Raw genomic sequence first — 17,568 nt, 5'->3', positions numbered from 1 at the left:
TTTTCAAAGCAAGTTTTATGTATCCAATTGATTACAATATATCTCTATATATCTCTGTCTATAAAATAATTTCATTGTTTATGCCATAATTCAGTGGTCTCCAAACCATTCCACATAGGGCCGCAGCGGGTGCAGGATTTCATTCCAACAAAACAACACCTATGCACCAATCCGATGTCTTACTAGTGTAATCAGTTGATTGCAGTCAGGTGCTGCTTGTTTTAGCAGAAACTTCATTAGTTAAACTGTCGTACTCGATTGGTTGAAACAAAAACCAGGCCCCACAGTGGCCTTTGAGGACCGGTTTGGAGACCCCTGCCATAATTAATCTTGCCATACAAATAATAAATTTCAATGAAAATACAATAAACATTTCAGGACAAATCCTGGATACATAACCTTCATTGGAAAGTATTAACCAGAAAACAAAACGATATATACATGATTAAAAATATATATCATATCAATTTAACTAACTAAACTTTAAAGTAAAACCATTCATTTCTTTAATATTTTGTTATATTTCTTCTGAATTAATATTGCTGCTGCGTGGGCATACGTTGTTTTACAGCTAAAATATTTTTCCTTAGGAGAGTGATAGTAGGACTAGCATACTGTAACTTGACACGATTGCAAACGGACTAGCTGGCACTAACCCTTAAATTGTCATTTATTTCATTTAAAATGTAGCTACCTGGTGGATAACAATTGCCAGTATACCAAACAAGTGACCCTCTTCATCCCTTTTTACTTGCCCTGCGCTTGTCTGGGGAACTTCCGCCAGCTTATCATTACACCCTCCCTCTTCTTTTCTCTCTCCCTGCACCGGCTGCACGTCAGAGCGGCTCCCGCTCCCCCTCTCACCATCGCCGGGGCTGGGTTGCTGTTACCCGGCGTGGCCGTTGTATGGACTGCTGCTTGCGAAAATATTTGTCAACTTATGACATTTTAATGCTTCGCTCTCCAGTTTCTTTTTTTTTTTTATCCCTAACCTTCTCCGCGCCACCCTTCTCTTTTCTTTTTTTTGCCACCACCACCCATATTGTGCATTGACGCTCATCGCTAGTTTGCTTCCACAAAGAACCAATGAAGGCTACTTTGTGCTTTCTTCGTTCTTCTATCAGACTGGCAATGAACAGCAGGCGCATTGCTGCCACCTGTCGGATTGGATGCGAACTGTAGATAATCAGAGGCTAGGGATAAAAACAGTGATGTATAATGAACGGCGGCCGCCGGCCGTCCAGGGCACCGGCCGTTCTGTGATCCTCCAGAACCCACAGATTACCAGTCCGCCCCTGCTCACAGGTCATTTTCTGTTTATTTTGGGCCACCTTCTAAACATTTTGAGGGGGATTCCTGAGTCACTTGCTGTTAGGTTTTGGGCAATTTGAGGACTTTTTTTTTGGTCAAAAATGATGACCAATAATGGACAAACACTAAAATATATTAAATTTTAAATATTTGCTTTTATTTATGATGTAAATTATTTCGAATTGATATCAAGTTGAAAATTTTAGTATGGTGAAAATAATACAGTACGTGTGGTTGCACTGTGTGAGAGCAGGTCCAGTGAGGCCAATGAAGCAGGGCGACAATGGTCATGCACCTTCTCAGGTTTCAGTTTCCACTGCGCGAGCGGATGTCGTGATCCCCAGGCAACGCCATAAGTCGGCATTGTTCCAATTACTTTGTGTTGTTGCTTATTTGCATATTCAGGCAGTAGATTTACATCAGCTTGAGCCAGGAGTAGAGCAATGGAGCAGGTGTTGCAACTTAAAAAATGTTCAGCTCTGAAAAACAATTCAGTTTTCGATACTACATAACTAAAATGCCCAAAACATTTTTTTTTCCTTTCACTGTTTCTCCATAGTTAGGTTTTTTTGTAAAAAATAATGACTTTCTCCGAATTGCCTCAAAATGAACAGGAAGTGACCCGGAATGCCCCTAAATCATCAGAAAGTGACTCGAAACCAAAAGAAAGTGACCACTGAACAGGAAATAATCAAAAACATATAGGAAGCAATCCCGGAATGTTCAAAAAATGAACGGGAAGTGACCCAAAATCATCATGAATTGTTTTTGTGGGTGTGATGTATGTGTGCGTTTAGTCAAAATCTTTTCCCAAAAACTGGCTGATAATTTTTTTGCAGCTGGATTTTGTGGTAGTTGATGCGTATGGAGCAGAGGGCTCCTCCATAATGCCACACTGTTTCCACAGGAATGTCCGCTTAACCCTCCGCCTCCCCTCCTCCTCGTCGCCACACCACCGACACAATACAGCGGCGGCGTTGTGGTGCATGCCAGGGCCGGCTCGTGTTTTGCTAGCCTCTGACCTTATGACCTCCAGGCGAGGCCAAGATAATGGAAAGGGGGACACGGAAGTGGTTCTCCAGTACCGCACTTATTCCGGCTTCCGTGCAGCCACTACATGAAGCTATCAGGGAGGCCTCTTTGTTTTCATTCATCTGCCGCATTCCTCCTTGGCTATCTTTTGCCACTCGCACGCGTATCAATATTATTGCCATACTTGACAAATGACAGGGATTTGCTCATGGAACAGATATAGTACAAGGGAAAAAAATGGCAAAAAATGCCAAATGCAATTTTAGAAGGAAAGAAATAATTGAATGACAAACTGATGACAAAATAATTGGAATAAAATTGAGGAAAAGATACACAAAAAGAATTAAACATGAACTCATTAGAAATCATTATAAAGATATTGTGTCTAAACAATATAACTGGTATTTGAGATGAAATATGCACACAACTATTGGGGGGGGGGGGGATTACAAAAGTAATGGGAATACACATGCAAAAAATACTAAAATATTCAGTTTTCATATTAGAAAAAATAATCTAAAAAATAGTACAAAAAATAGTACAAAAACATAAATGTTCAAAATAGAAGAAAATAAAAATGGATAAGGAATACTCAAGTATAGTACCGAAAGACCAATTTAAGAAGAAAAAAATGAACAATATGACCCAAAATTATAAACTATAAAACTATAGGAGTACTTGAAAGAGCAGACTTGCGCCTAAGCAGCTAAATTCAAAGCATCACCGTATTTCTGACCTCTGTGACCTTTGGCCCTTTCGCTTATATTAACTCAAATTTGACGGGAGGAATTATTTGATGAAATATTAGCCTATTCATCGTGAAATGCCTTTTCTGATCTCTGTGACCTTTGACCCTATGACCCCGCAAACTTAATCATCTCATCCATTTTCATATTACAAAAATATTGAAACTTGGATCAGAGGATGAAGAGTTTAACGAGAAAATGTCCAAACCATTCGAAGTGGGAGGGTTGGCAATGAACGTTCATTCGCTGCTAGACCTCCCACTTCAAATGGATTAAAAATCGAGCGGTCTGTGGCAGATAGTTCAAAGGTGTTCTTACTAAGCCATGATAGCAATGACTATTCAATAAAGTGACTATGCAGTAATTTAGTATTGTAAGAGAAAAAAAAACATTTTGTCAAAAACCATGATATTGGTACAGTATCGGCGTTAACCGATAACACATCAGAATTGAAGGCTCAAAAAAATTATTATATAAATTATAAACTGATTTTAGGGCATCACCATGTCACATTCTGTTGCTTTTCAGTCATTTCCTTATTGATTTTGGGACATTACCAGGGTCACTTCAGGGTTTCCCCTAGGATTTTTTTGAAGCTGTGTTGGTGGGCTGCATCGGAGTCGGACAGTCTCACCATGTCATGCCACGACATGTTTTCATATTTTTTCCCCCCAAGAAGAACCATAACAAAGATATATTTGAAATATTTCATTATCCAGGCTAATGTCGTAGCTCTCAGCTACGGTACATGTATGTAAAATACGTAGCCGATTACAGCTACGTTACCCTACGTAATAATACGACAACTTTTTTTCTCGTAGCAATAATACGACTTACATCTCGTAGTCCAGGTGTCAGCAAACCAAAATGTTGAAAGAGCCATATTTGACCAAAAAATGATACAGTATGTCTGGAGCAGCAAAAAATTAAAAGCCTTGTATGAGCCTCATAATGAAAGCAACACCAGCTGTATGTATCGATATTAGCTAAATTAGCCTACTATAAAAATGACTAAGTTGGCTACAAATACATAATTAGCCTTCAATGATTAAATATTTTTTTTCCCTACAGTGGATCCTATAGAGAATGACGCACCACGTGACTATTCTGTTGTACGATGCCACTACAAGTTTAACTTCGCCACAATATTAATGAATTTAAAGAATGTTTGTGTTATTTTTGTCCACCTACAGAAACCATAATAAAAAAAATCCCCCCCTACATCTTTTCCCATTTTCAAAAATCTTCAAAAAAGCTCCAGGGAGCCACTAGGGCAGCGCTAAAGAGCTGCACGCGGCTCTAAAGCCGTGGGTTGCAGACCCTCGATGTAGTCCTTCCTTTTCCTTTTATTTGGTCCTAATGCATACTACATTACCACAATAATAATAGTCCTTCTGTTAACGGACCCATTTCAAGGAGTAGGGGGAAAATTCTAAAAGCAGTGTAAAGAGTTTTACTAGTCCTGGTGAGGTGAATAGTTTTTTTGTTGTTCGTGAACTACTTTTCGACACAAACGCACATCGAGGTACCATTAACTTAGCAAGGAGGGGTATGAGAGTCATTTTTCGAGTGTCCCAGAGCTCACGAAACTTGAAAAAAACCCCGCGCATTTATCAAAGTATCGTCAGCTGTGATTGCGTACTGTATATCAGTCTGCTGAAACAGCCTGATACCACAGATATAAGTACTCCTGCACCTCGTTGATGACGTTAGCACGGCAGCGCTCTGAAAATACTGTTTTGGGCCGCGCCTCTCGGCGCAAATTCAATCAAACTTGGTCTTCCGTCCAAGACGGCCGTCCACCCCTCACTTTCGCCGACAAGTCCGATCCAAACTACCGTAATGCCCCGGATATGGGGAATGAGAGGAGTCTGTATTGGCTTACCCACTTTATTGTGGTAACAATAATGAAGAAAAACGGTAACAAAATAACAGCAAGGTGCCGCGACATGTGACTGCTATCCCGCTCGTTCTCCCATTCTTCCTACTCACTTCCCCCTGCGTCACAGCTCCCCAGTCCGATCGTCTCCTAAGGGGGCCGCTAGTTTAAAACTGCCTTTAAAGTATTTAAATACAAAAAAAAAAAGCCATCTCATTAGCAAGGTGTGGCGGTGCGCCACGATCTATTATGTGTAGGGGAAATCCTGCACTTCCCGTTTATTTTTTTTCCTTCTTCCCACATTGCAAGGCACTAGGTTATGAAATGTTATCCTAGTTGATTAGTTTGAACTTGAAATTGCTGGACAGTGGGTCAAGCGCAATTCAGCCGGAGTGTTTCTTTGTCCATTTGCTATCCCCATTATACTTTTAGATTTGGGAGTAAAACGGCGTGCGCTGTCAAACAGGAAGGAGTGCAATAGCAGCATCCCGTCCTGAACCATTATGGAATAAATCATCTGCCTTCCTCTTTAATGGGATTAGCCTTCACAGTGTGCTCCCTCTTTTTCTTTTCAGTCCCTCTTTGGGGCCACTCTGTAGCTTCATCTCCATGATAACGGAATTAATGAGGACTAAACGAGGATTTGAGAGCTAAAGAAGTTTGGCCTCGCGCTTTACACTAAGGTGTCTAATTAATGGAGGCTTGATTTGAGCCCAGATGTAGGGGCTGGGCTATAGATTAACCGGCTCCATATCTCCAACGACTAATCACGTGGAAGCCACTTAATCGGGCCCCCGCTGGTCGCCACAGCGCACGGTGGGATTAAAGCGCAATTGCCACAATTTGGGTACGAGGCTCCACGTGGCAGATGGACCTGCTTTGTAGTATTGGCATGCTAGTCAATGACGACATGGCGCTGGTAGACACCTTTTAGGTCATGAGTTGGCATTTGATAGTGCTAGACCAGTGGTGGTCTACAAGTGTAATTGACTGCAGCCAGGTGCTGCTTGTTTTAGCAGGAACCTCATTGGTTAAACTGTCTGTGCTCGATCGGTAGGCACAAAAACCAGGACCCACAGCGGCCGTTGAGGACTGGTTTGGAGACCCCTATACTAGATGTTCTCCCAGTCCAAAAGGATTGGACGTCTTGAGCCGTCAATGGTGCCAAAACATGAACTGGTCCCTCCCAGTTTAGATAAATCTGATGTCTATCGTTGCCAATGGCAGCCAATGAGTTAATTTCACCCTTGTTGATATTGAGTCATTTTGGTACATTTGAGAGTAGTCCGGTATAATTTTCTGTACATTCTGGATCAGTTCCTGTTAACTTCAGGTAATTTCCAGATTCCTTACTATTAATTTGTCAATTTCTTTTGATTTTGGGACACTTACAGGTCACTTTCTGGTGACTTTTTTTCAGTAGTGAGTAATCTAATTCTTTGCATCGCCGTTACTGTTGCTGAAGAGGTGAAGGGGCACGTTACTACAATTTGGTTGAATGAGGCACAAGTTGTCTGATTTTATCACAGCTGCCTGGGCCATATCACAGTGGGAAGGGGTGGTGACTCAGTTGCAAACGCGATGATTGGCTTAGTGGCACTGAGCGTTAGCCTAGCAGGCTAGGTGGCACTGAGCGTTAGCATAGCATAGTGTTCTCATAATCTTTACCATTTCACGTGGCGATCGTCATCTCTTGGGCAACTTAAAATTTTTTTTTTTTTTTAATATATACTGTATATATTTTTTTACATACATTTGAGTGAAAATCTTCCATCAGCAAGGGCATTGAAGATGAGACGTGGCTGGGTCTTTCAGCATGACAATGATCCCAAACACACAGCCAGGGCAACAAAGGAGTGGCTTCGTAAGAAGCATTTCAAGGTCCTGAAGTGGCCTAGCCAGTCTCCAGATCTCAACCCCATAGAAAATCTGTGGAGGGAGTTCAAAGTCTGTGTTGCCCAACAACAGCCCCAAAACATCACTGCTCTAGATGAGATCTGCATGGAGGAATGGGCCAAAATACCAGCAGCAGTGTGTGAAAAGCTTGTAAAGAGGTACAGAAAACGTTTGGCCTCCGTTATTGACAGCAAAGGGTACATAACAAAGTATTGAGATGAACTCTTTGTATTGACCAAATACTTATTTTTCCACCATGATTTGCAAATAAATTCTTTAAAAATCAAACAATGTGATTTTCTATTTTTTTCCCCACATTCTGTCTTTCATGGTTGTGGTTTACCCATGTTGACAATTACAGGCCTCTCTAATATTTTCAAGTTGGAGAACTTGTGCAATTAGTGGTTGACTAAATACTTATTTGCCCCTTTGTATCAAATGTATGTAGAACTAGATGTGAAATGACACTCTGCGGCGTTGGTAAACAGCCGCCATCTTAAAGCAGTAGACTTCTCAGCGCTAATAAGATAAACGTTACTGTCACTCGCTCACGTAACATTAGTCCTGCGGAGGGCTAGGTTTCTATTAAGTATGACCATTGTCGATGCGTGGCTTATGTGTCTTTTTTCCAAGCTTTATTTAATCTGTGAAAACATAGCGCTGTAGAGTGATGAGGGTGTAAAATAACAACTTAATAATGCTAACTGTCAATTTTAGCTCAGTAGTCATTGCTAGATAAAACACCAAGTAGCACTGGTCCCTAATGTGCTCCAACACAGCAGGTATCATACATTTATTTTGAACACTGCAAAAACTCAAAATCCTATCAGGACTTACAGTTTAGACTAACTTAAAACTTAACTTGACCTTAAAAATCGCTTGACACAAATGGAAATCCAATAGAAACACAGGGGAAAAACACCTAACTTTTAAGTGATGTGTGTTATCAAGCGTAATGACATGTTTAGGTAGAAATATATATAGAAATATATATTTTTTAGATCTAGATTAAGATCTAGAAGTTTTTTGAGTGAAAGTAAATTAGTCTTTTTATTCTATTCACATCTGAGATGCAATTTTTGGCTGTTTTCAAAAATGTACATCGGAAATAAAGACATTGATTGACTGAAAATGGTTCAATATTAGATGAAATTTCTTGTTTTGCTATGTATATTTATAACTGCTCTTTACAAAAAAAAAAAAAAAAAGAAAAGTTTTGTCCGATTAATCGATAGAATCTTCAGTCGATTACTAAAATATTCAGTAGCTGCAGCCCAAGAGTGAGCATTATTATCACCAAGGTGGCATTGTCCCTGTAGACGCTACAATATAATTATTTTTATTACCAAAAACAGTCACTTTTCTTGAATGACATTTCCATGAACCTTTAATTAAAACAACTAGAGCAAAGATACAGTAGGAGAGGCAGGAGATTTAGAGCCTCTCGTGCATAATGAAAATTATATCTGTATATTGTATATTAGGGGTGTGACACACAAGTCACGGTTCAGTAAATACCTCTGTATGTGGGTTAAGGTTCTGTGCGGGTTCAGTACAACAGTAAAACACTTTTTTAGCATTACACTGTTATATAGGTGAAATTTCAATTCAATCCGTTAATATAAACATCTTCGTGAAAGATGTTATGAATGGTATAATGGAATAACGTGTAGAACATACAAAGTAACAGCAGTTACTATGCTGAGTAACTACTCTTACAGTGAGGTAACAGTTATTACATTTTTGGAAAAAGTAATTTGTAACCAATTACTTTTTTAAAGTTAGATTGACAACCCTGGTTAATAATGACCTATGTGGAGATTTTTTTTTTTTTGGGATTGAGGTTTGAGTTGAAAATCTACAAAAGTGAATGGAAATGGGTTTTCTGTTTAAGTACACGAAACAAAACGAAAAAATATTCCTTTAAGAGTGAGATAGTAAATGACTACCTTGGAGAAGAGAGTACTAAATTATACCAAAGAATTATGTGATGCTTTTTTTTTTTTTTTTTTTTTTTTTTTTTTTTTTAAACAAGTGAGCTATCTGCTTTTACCTCTAGGGGTTAGTGTTGTATAGAAAAGTGAGTCCAGCACTGAACGTTAGTTTCTGAGCAGAACCTTATTTAGTTGGTGGCATGAAATATTTTAGACTCAGTCTCTGTAATGTTCCCCAAAAGTACTTTCAAGGAAAGTTTGAATCCCCCTAAGAAATAAGAGAATTCTTGTGGGGTGACTATTTTCCCCAAAATACAACCAAACTGCCATAAAAATAAATAAAAGATCAATGCTCATAGTAACAATAGGTTAATTAATCCAGTTTTTTTGACTCTACCAATTAAAAGAAAAAGATGAGACTACTTTTATTAGCGGAGAAAACACCCATCCTATTTCCGCAGACTTTTCTAGCTTCACACAATATTGTCGCTGGACATGTTCCTCGTTCATTTATGTAACGAGTGGAAAAAACAAGTTATTCAAGTTTCTGTGTACAGTATGAAGGCAACAGGCGTACGTACACGTTTTGTTTTGTTTTGTTTGCTCTTCTAGGCGGTGAATTATGGTGAGTTTGGAATGATTGCTCATATTTTAAGGCTTTGTGCAACTTTGGCATTTGAAAAGACCACTTAGGTCCTTATTATGTTGGAGAATGTCCACAAATATCATTATATAGACTGGAATGTTTTTGTAAACACTCACAATTTAACTCTTTAAATGCTATTGACGATGATAGACATCTAATCATGTGGCGTCCAATCATAATTGTGCTGTGAATTGAAATGAGTTTGTCACTAGTAGATGTCCATTCCATTTTTAACAGTTCGAATGGATTGGACTTTTATGGCTGTCAGCAGCAGCCAGTAAGTCAAATGTATTTTGAGGGCAATTCAAAGTCATTTCCTGCTGTGTTTGGAGCAATTCTGAGTCACTTCCGCTAGATTTCAGGTCACTTTTTGATTATTTTGTGGCATATTGGTGCGCTTGCTGTTGACCTTGGGATAATTCCAGTTCACATACTGATGATTTTTGTGGAACTACTTTTTGTTGATGTGTGTGCAATCCTGCTGATTAGGAGTGGCGAATGAATGAAATGCAAATGGATCAGACGTTTAGCACTGTCAGTAGCAAGCAGGGTTCTTTAAAAATAAGGATCTTGCCCTCATACAAAAAATATATTACGTGTACACCACCACATTTGTAGAAGGAAAAAAACATATACAGCGAGCCACATTTTTTGTATACTTCTTTGATGTGCATCCAAGAACACAGTGAACGGGGGGAAAAAAATACCGTATTGGCCTGAATATAAGACTGTGTTTTTTGCATTGAAATAAGACTAAAAAAGAGGGGGTCGTCTTATATTCGTGGTCTAGACAGAATACCCATTCATGGTGCCAGATATCATTGAAGCGATGTTCTGTCATGAACAATCTCAGCTACTCTCCCCATTCATGACGCTAGATGGCGCCAGATATCATTGAAGCGATGTTCTGTCATTAGAGATCTCAGCTACTCTCAAGTTTAACCAGTTTGCATTATTTAATAGCAATGTTTTCCTTATTCAGATTTTTTTCAAGACTACAGTTACAGTTAGACTTTGATGGTTAATGCAGTTATTGCAATTTTGTTGTTTTATCACAATTGATTGGTTTATTTACATTTCAAAAACCAGACGCCATTCATTTACGAATGTGATTGCACTTTAGTTTACATATTTAAATGCTCAGATAGTAAGATTTGAATGAGGCAAAATAACATGCTTTTTCTCTCTAATAGTTTATTATCATTTGTTTTGGATGTACAGTAATTATTTTCTGTATAAAAATTTGGTGTTCAAAAAGTTTTTTCAAACTCGAGTCTTGAAAAAGAGGGGGTCGTCTTACAATCAGGGCCGTCTTATATTCGGGCCAATACGGTAAATAAACAGTTCACCGATCATATTTTGTCTGTCTTAGCCCTTGCCTTGTGAGATGTTGGTGAACCGTTAGCACGGGTCGCTATCATGGTCAGTCGCTTATGGGTTAATTTATGTGCATTATATACGGTGGGGAGAACAAGTATTTGATAAACTGCCGATTTTGCTGGTTTTCCCACTTGCAAGCCATGTAGAGGTCTGTAATTTGTATCATAAGTTCTCTTTAACTGTGAGGGACGGAATCTAATACAAAAATCCAGAAAATCACATTGTATAATTTTTAAATAATAAATTTGTATTTAACTGCATGAAATAAGTATTTGATACATTACCAACTAGTAAATATTTCGGCTCTTAGTTCTCTTTTAAGAACCCCTCCAGTTCTCCACTCATTACCGGAAGTAACTGCACCTGTTTGAACTTGTTACCTGTATAAAAGACATCTGTTCACATGCTCAAACAAACAAACTCCAACCTCTCCACAATGGCCAAGACCAAAGAGCTGTGTAAGGACATCAGGGATAAAATAATAGACCTGCGCAAGGCTGGGATGGGCTACAGGAAAATAAGCAAGCAGCTTGGTGAGAAGGTAACAACTGTTGGAGCGATTATTAGAAAATGGAAGAGTTCAAGTTGACGGTCAATCTGCCTCGTTCTGGGGCTCCATGCAAGATCTCACCTCGTGGGGCATCACTGATCATCAGGAAGGTGAGGGATCAACCCAGAACTACACGGCAGGACCTGGTCAATGACCTGAAGAGAGCTGGAACCACAGTCTTGAAGAAAACAATCGGAAACACATTACGCCGTCATGGATTAAAATCCTACAGCGCACGCAAGGTCCCGCTGCTGAAGCCAGTGCATGTCCAGACACGTCTGACGTTTGCCACTGACCATCTGGATCATCCAGAGGAGCAATGGGAGAAGGTCATGTGGTCGGATGAGACCAAAATGGAACTTTTTGGTCTAAACTCGGCTCGTCGTGTTTGGAGGAAAAAGGATGAGTACAACCCCAAGAACACCATCCCAACCGTGAAACATGGAGGAGGAAACATCATTTTTTGGTGCTGCTTCTCTGCCAAGGGTACAGGACGACTGCACCGTATTGCGGGGAGGATGGATGGGGCTATGTATCGCCAGATCTTGGCTGACAACCTCCTTCCTTCAGTGAGAGCCCTGAAGATGGGTCGTGGCTGGGTCTTCCAGCATGACAACGACCCAAAGTACACAGCCAAGGTAACTAAAGAGTGGCTCCGTAAGAAGCATCTTAAGGTCCTGGAGTGGTCTAGCCAGTCACCAGATCTGAACCCGATAGAAAATCTATGAGCTGAAAGTCCGTGTTGCCCGGCAGCAGCCCCGAAACCTGAAGGCTCTGGAGAAGATCTGCATGGAGGAGTGGGCCAAAATCCCTGCTGCAGTGTGTACAAACCTTGTCAAGGACTACAGGAAATGTTTGGTATTTGTAATAGCAAACAAAGGTTTCTGTACCAAATATTAAGTTCGATTTTTGTGATGTATCAAATACTTATGTCATGCAATTAAATGCAAATTTATTATTTAAAAGTCATACGTGATTTTCTGTTTTTCTGTTTTTTTTTTTTTAATTAGATTCCATCCCTCACAGTTGAAGAGAACTTATGATAAATTACAGACCTCTACATGCTTTGCAAGTGGGAAAACCAGCAAAATCGGTAGTGTATCAAATACTTGTTCTCCCCACTGTATATCTTTATTACATTTGCGACAATATAATTTAAAATTTTAAATCCTCTGTGAGTGTAGTAAGCGCAGTCTCTGAATGTAAACACGGGTTGCACATATGACGTTTGAACATTTGTCTCAGGCAGTGACGTTTCAACTGTTAAAAAAACAAACAAACGCAAACCTCCGATTCTTAATATACACATGACGACGCATCAAATGCAGACTTCGTAGATCTTCGTCGGTCATTCCTTTGATGATGGGCCAAACCGTAGAAAAAGTTTTTTGTGAGATACCCTGCTATGTGTAGACATGGCCTTCTAAAACAAACTTTGCGCATGTTTTTCCTTAACTTTGAAGACATACTTTAAAAGAACAAATTGGTCAAAGTTCAATATAGACGATGCATTCTACGGGGAACTTTATGTTAAAAATGATTACAAACATACTTTAAGGTTTTTGCAAAAAAAACAGATATCGTCCAACAGAGCCAATAGAAATTACATGATGTAATGAGTTTATCACTAGTAGACGTCTATGGCCAATGCCAGGCAGTGAGTTAATTTTGGGCCATTTCAAGTAATTTCCTCTTGATTTTCAGTCACTTTCTGTTGATTTTTGGCCGTTTACAGGTCACTTCCTGTTGATTTTGAGTTACTAAACATAAATAAATGGTAAGTGACTCAGAATCAGAAGTGAGTAGACATGTGCCGATTACCAGTTTCAAGATATACCATGGTATGAAAATGTCATACTGTCCCTAAGGGATTAGCTATTTTTTTAATGTCCCAAAAAACGCATGGAGTAATTCCTCGTTTGCAGCTGCATGGTTCAACCCTAACCCACCGGTTGTTGCTCAGTGTCAGTGAGTCAGCTGTGCTACAGGATGGCGCGAGGAGGTGAAACTCCTGAACCAGTGAGCTAACAGACACTATTCTAATGGAAGATTTTGCTAGCAACCTGTTTGTTCGTTTTTGTTTTTTCAAACAGTGACTTTTTATAAAAATGATCTAGCGATTCTCAGGGGGAGCATATTGATAACCTTTTGGGCTACTGAGTATCGCGATATTTCACGTTTTTGCTATGTTGTCACATCCCTACTATACAATGTTGATTATTGGGGCAATTACACAATTTTTTTTTCTCTGATAGTACAAAGTCTGCCACAATTTGAGCTGGACTTTGTGCTCCGTGAACCTAACTCTACCCATGCATTCCATGTGCCCTACCTAGAGGCTTTTGGCACGGGGTGCACATTATCCCCCCTGTGGCATGCTAAAAAGTTTCCCCTTTAAGTACACACACACTTAGCTTGGCTTGTCATGGGAAGACTCCTAATTTTAGCCATGTGAAATCTAGCCTCGACACCGTTATGGGGTACTGTCTGCTTGTCCGTGCTTTTACGCACTATCGGTCGGACAACTTCAGAAAGCGCTTGACAGGTAAGCTGCTCATGCTTTAAAGTCCCACTCTCATGTCAGAGGGTACTTTACAGTATTAGATAGATTGGACTTGACTGAGCCACTGTCCTTTTGTTTGTAAAATAAACCAAAGTAGCCAATTTAATTCCACAATGCCTGGTTTACTATTTGACAAATACACATTAAAAAGCATTGGCGGAATGCGTAAGTACATCAAAATAATGATCACGAAAAGGATTTAAAAATTTAGAAAATTGAAAAATACATCAAAAAATGGGATAATACAAAAGAGAAAAACCTATTAAAAAAAAAAACAACAAAAACGAAGGAATATAAGGAAATACAGAAAATTCATTAAAAAATAAAGTTGTTGAATCACGTGTTTTTAAAAAATGAAGAACGTTTTTGAGGACATATATATATATATATATATATATATATTAGGCCTGTCAAAATTATCGCGTTAACGCGCGGTAATTATTTTTTTTAATTAATCATGTTAAAATATTTGACGCAATTAACGCACATGTCCCGCTCAGAAAGTATTCTGCCTTTTGGTAAGTTTTACAGCAAGGCTTTTTGCGCTGTCCAACAGCGAACTCTTGTGGTCGCTTTGCGACATGGTTTATTATTTTCTTCTTTTCTTTCTTCATTATGGCTGCACGACGTCTCGGGCTGATAATGTTGTGCTTATATGATCCTTGGACAAGATTTGTCCGTAAGTATGGTTGTTGTAAAGAATGTACATATTATGTTAGTAAGCGAAATGTTCTATTTTTTTGTATTAGACGCTTTTTGTTTATGTTTAGTGAACCTGTATAGCGTGCTAAGCTAACGTTGTTGATAATGCAATGCTTGTGTACTTTTTTTTTGTAGTTTTACGACGGTCTAAAGAGGACAATGGTTTGAGGCCATTTTATTAATAAATCAGATGAAAAAGGAAGAAGTCTAATTATTAAGGCGCCGTTCACTAGCTGTCTAGCTTTGGAAAAAGTAGACGCTTCGGAGTGAGGACAGCATAGACAGATTTAAATGACAGTAGAGTGAAATGCCCACTACAGTCCTTTTGTACCGTATGTTGAATGTATATATCCATCTTGTGTCTTATCTTTCCATTCCAACAATTTATTTTACAGAATATATATATAATTTACAGAAAAATATGGCATATTTTATAGATGGTTTGAATTGCGATTAATTACGATTAATTAATTTTTAAGCTGTAATTAACTTGATTAAAAATTTTAATCGTTTGACAGCCCTAATATGTATATATATATGTGTGTATATATATAAAAATACAATCAATTTTTAAATATATTTTTTTGATATACCTTCTATAATTTTCTTTATTTACCATTTTATTATTATGATTATGATTTAAGGATTTTTTTTTTTCTTTTTTTAGCTGTATTTTTCAATTTGATCTTAGTATTTTTTATTAATATTTTTATGTACTCATGTATTCCTCCAATGCTTTATGTACTTATATACAGGGTTGGGAGGGATGGCAGCAAATCCGTTCATTTGCTTGCCATCCCTCCCACTTTAAATGGATTGGACGTCTACCAGTAATACACATTCCAATTCACAGCAGAAGGATGAAAATAGTTTTCTTTTTATTAGTTGTTCTGTAGAATATGCTACAATGATTTTCTAGACCAATGTGTCGCCAAATTTTGAGATCGTTATTGTGAGCCTTATATCGCAAATCGTATCATATCCGAAAGGTTTCCAGCCCTAATCGTAACCTGAGCAGTCCCTGTACTTGTAATGTAAATCTAGGCTTTAAACGAGCATGAGTCAGTGTCATGAAATGAACTCATTGGCTGCCATTGACGGTGATGGACGTCCAATCCGTTTGAAGTAGCTCTGGCGGCGGATGAACAATCACCTTGGACGTCTATAACAGTCAGTGGCAGCCAATTACGTAATTGCGTTAACGACCACAGGGGGCTTTGTGTTGTCATTGCGGCTTTTTATAAAAGAAGTTACATGTTAACGTCTTTATTACACGTCAACCTTTGTAATTATGTTGGATCACATCACCAAGGTTATTACATCTTTAAGCCTACATCACTAAACTGATTGTTGGTGTCAATTTTTTTCCCCTTTTTCCTCCAGGTCACATGGTGTTCCAAAGTTGATGAATGGCCTCTACATGTTGTTGTTGATGGTGGCGCCGCTGTGTAAGTAAGTGCGCCATGGCTCAAACGGTGCACATGAATGGCAACGGCCCAGGTAAACACATTGAGTTATCATTCTGGGAATTGTTGCTTAATTGTTGCTAGTAGGCATGAACTGGTATGATATTCTGACTGTGTGATAACCTTAAGTCAAAATGTCACGGTTTCACGGTATCACGGTATTTCAATTACAGCTCTAAAACGTGTTACTTTAACATATCTGGTTTAAAAAAAATTCATTGAATAGGATTTTTTTAAAACATTAGCAAATTGGAACATAAGTATAACGTTAAGTTTAAATAAATAAATATAACTAAAATATTCTACTTTAGGCGAGCCTAAACCCACAGCCACAGCTCAACATTATTACCATCAGAACAAAAATTATTCAATTATCTAACATAAAAGCACCTGTGTTTGCCTCTTATCATGCTTACATTATACACACTATTTCTCAAAACACCATGTTTTACCACCGTTAGACACACTAAACACACTGGAGTTAACTCTCGTAGCTGGTGGGAAATGTTCATGACAGTGTTTACTAACATTTAATCAAGTATAAATGTGAAATAATATTCGAAGTATTGCCTCCTCAACAGCCACCCTCCACAAACATGTTTTACATGTCCGTTGGCCCCACTCCTATAAGCATTGGCCATCTGTAACTTTTCTGTAGCCGAAGTATTACCATCAGTGTTGTTAATTTTACTTTTAAAAAGTAATTAATTACAGTTACAAATTACTAGTCCTAAAAAGTAATTGCGTTAGTAACTCAGTTACCTGAATATAAGAGTAATTAGTTACTTGGCAAAGTAACTATTGATAATTTTCATGTTTTTTTTTTTCTCAAAAGAAAAAAAAAAAAAAGGTCACACAATGTGAAGTTTAAAGGGTTTTGGGAACAATTGGCCCTAGCCCAATTCTTTACCCTCCACTTAACTAGACACAAGGGTCTTGCGATAACTAGATAGTAACCTTTTCTATGTGTGGAAGTCATTTAAAGTTGTGAATCAACCGTTAAAGTTGTTAAAATTGCATTAGTTATTGCATTAGTTCCCTTCTGTCAACTTTCAACAATCAACATGTGTAAGTTTTAAGTTTTCGTCATTTAAAGATAGATTTAAGTCAAGATTTTGCCGACTTAGGAGCATTTTAAAATAAAATTAAAAAAAAGTTACTTAGCTTCGCGAGGAAGGATCTCTACATCAGAGCCTTCCTGCGAGGATTACTGCTTTAAGATGGCGGCTGTTTACTAACGCATGTAGTCCTTAAAACATGTTACCAATGCAGCCGTGTCTGTCATTTGCATCTAGTTCTATAATATGTGATATCTACCGTATCATGTGGGCGTAGTTTGTAGGCTATGGCTACACTCAGGTAAACGAGGGAGTTTATTTTATATCCAGCGATGAAGTTGGAAGCAGTTATGTGGCGTCGGAGCTACTTCTGTTCTGGTTTGTTTACATCCGTGGTACACTCAA

General features: G+C 38.5%; 1 protein-coding gene across 3 annotated transcripts in view; it reads left to right on the top strand.

Moving 5' to 3' along the window:
* The window catches only part of kank1a (KN motif and ankyrin repeat domains 1a), a 78,975-nt gene that overhangs the window by 21,879 nt on the left and 39,528 nt on the right, over positions 1-17,568 (top strand). For 2 of the 3 annotated variants that reach the window (XM_057831063.1, XM_057831064.1), the window contains one exon: positions 16,023-16,139. In XM_057831063.1, coding sequence (XP_057687046.1) covers positions 16,103-16,139 — 37 coding nt within the window. In that variant the 5' untranslated portion in view covers positions 16,023-16,102. Of the gene's footprint in view, positions 1-9,106; positions 9,424-16,022; positions 16,140-17,568 lie in introns of those variants that run through there. The other variant, XM_057831065.1, reaches the window with a different exon arrangement.

Source organism: Corythoichthys intestinalis, chromosome 3 (assembly GCF_030265065.1).
Source record: "Corythoichthys intestinalis isolate RoL2023-P3 chromosome 3, ASM3026506v1, whole genome shotgun sequence".
Taxonomy (NCBI): Eukaryota; Metazoa; Chordata; class Actinopteri; order Syngnathiformes; family Syngnathidae; genus Corythoichthys; species Corythoichthys intestinalis.
Note: the sequence above shows the minus strand (reverse complement) of the source record. Positions and strands in the feature narration are given on the sequence as shown.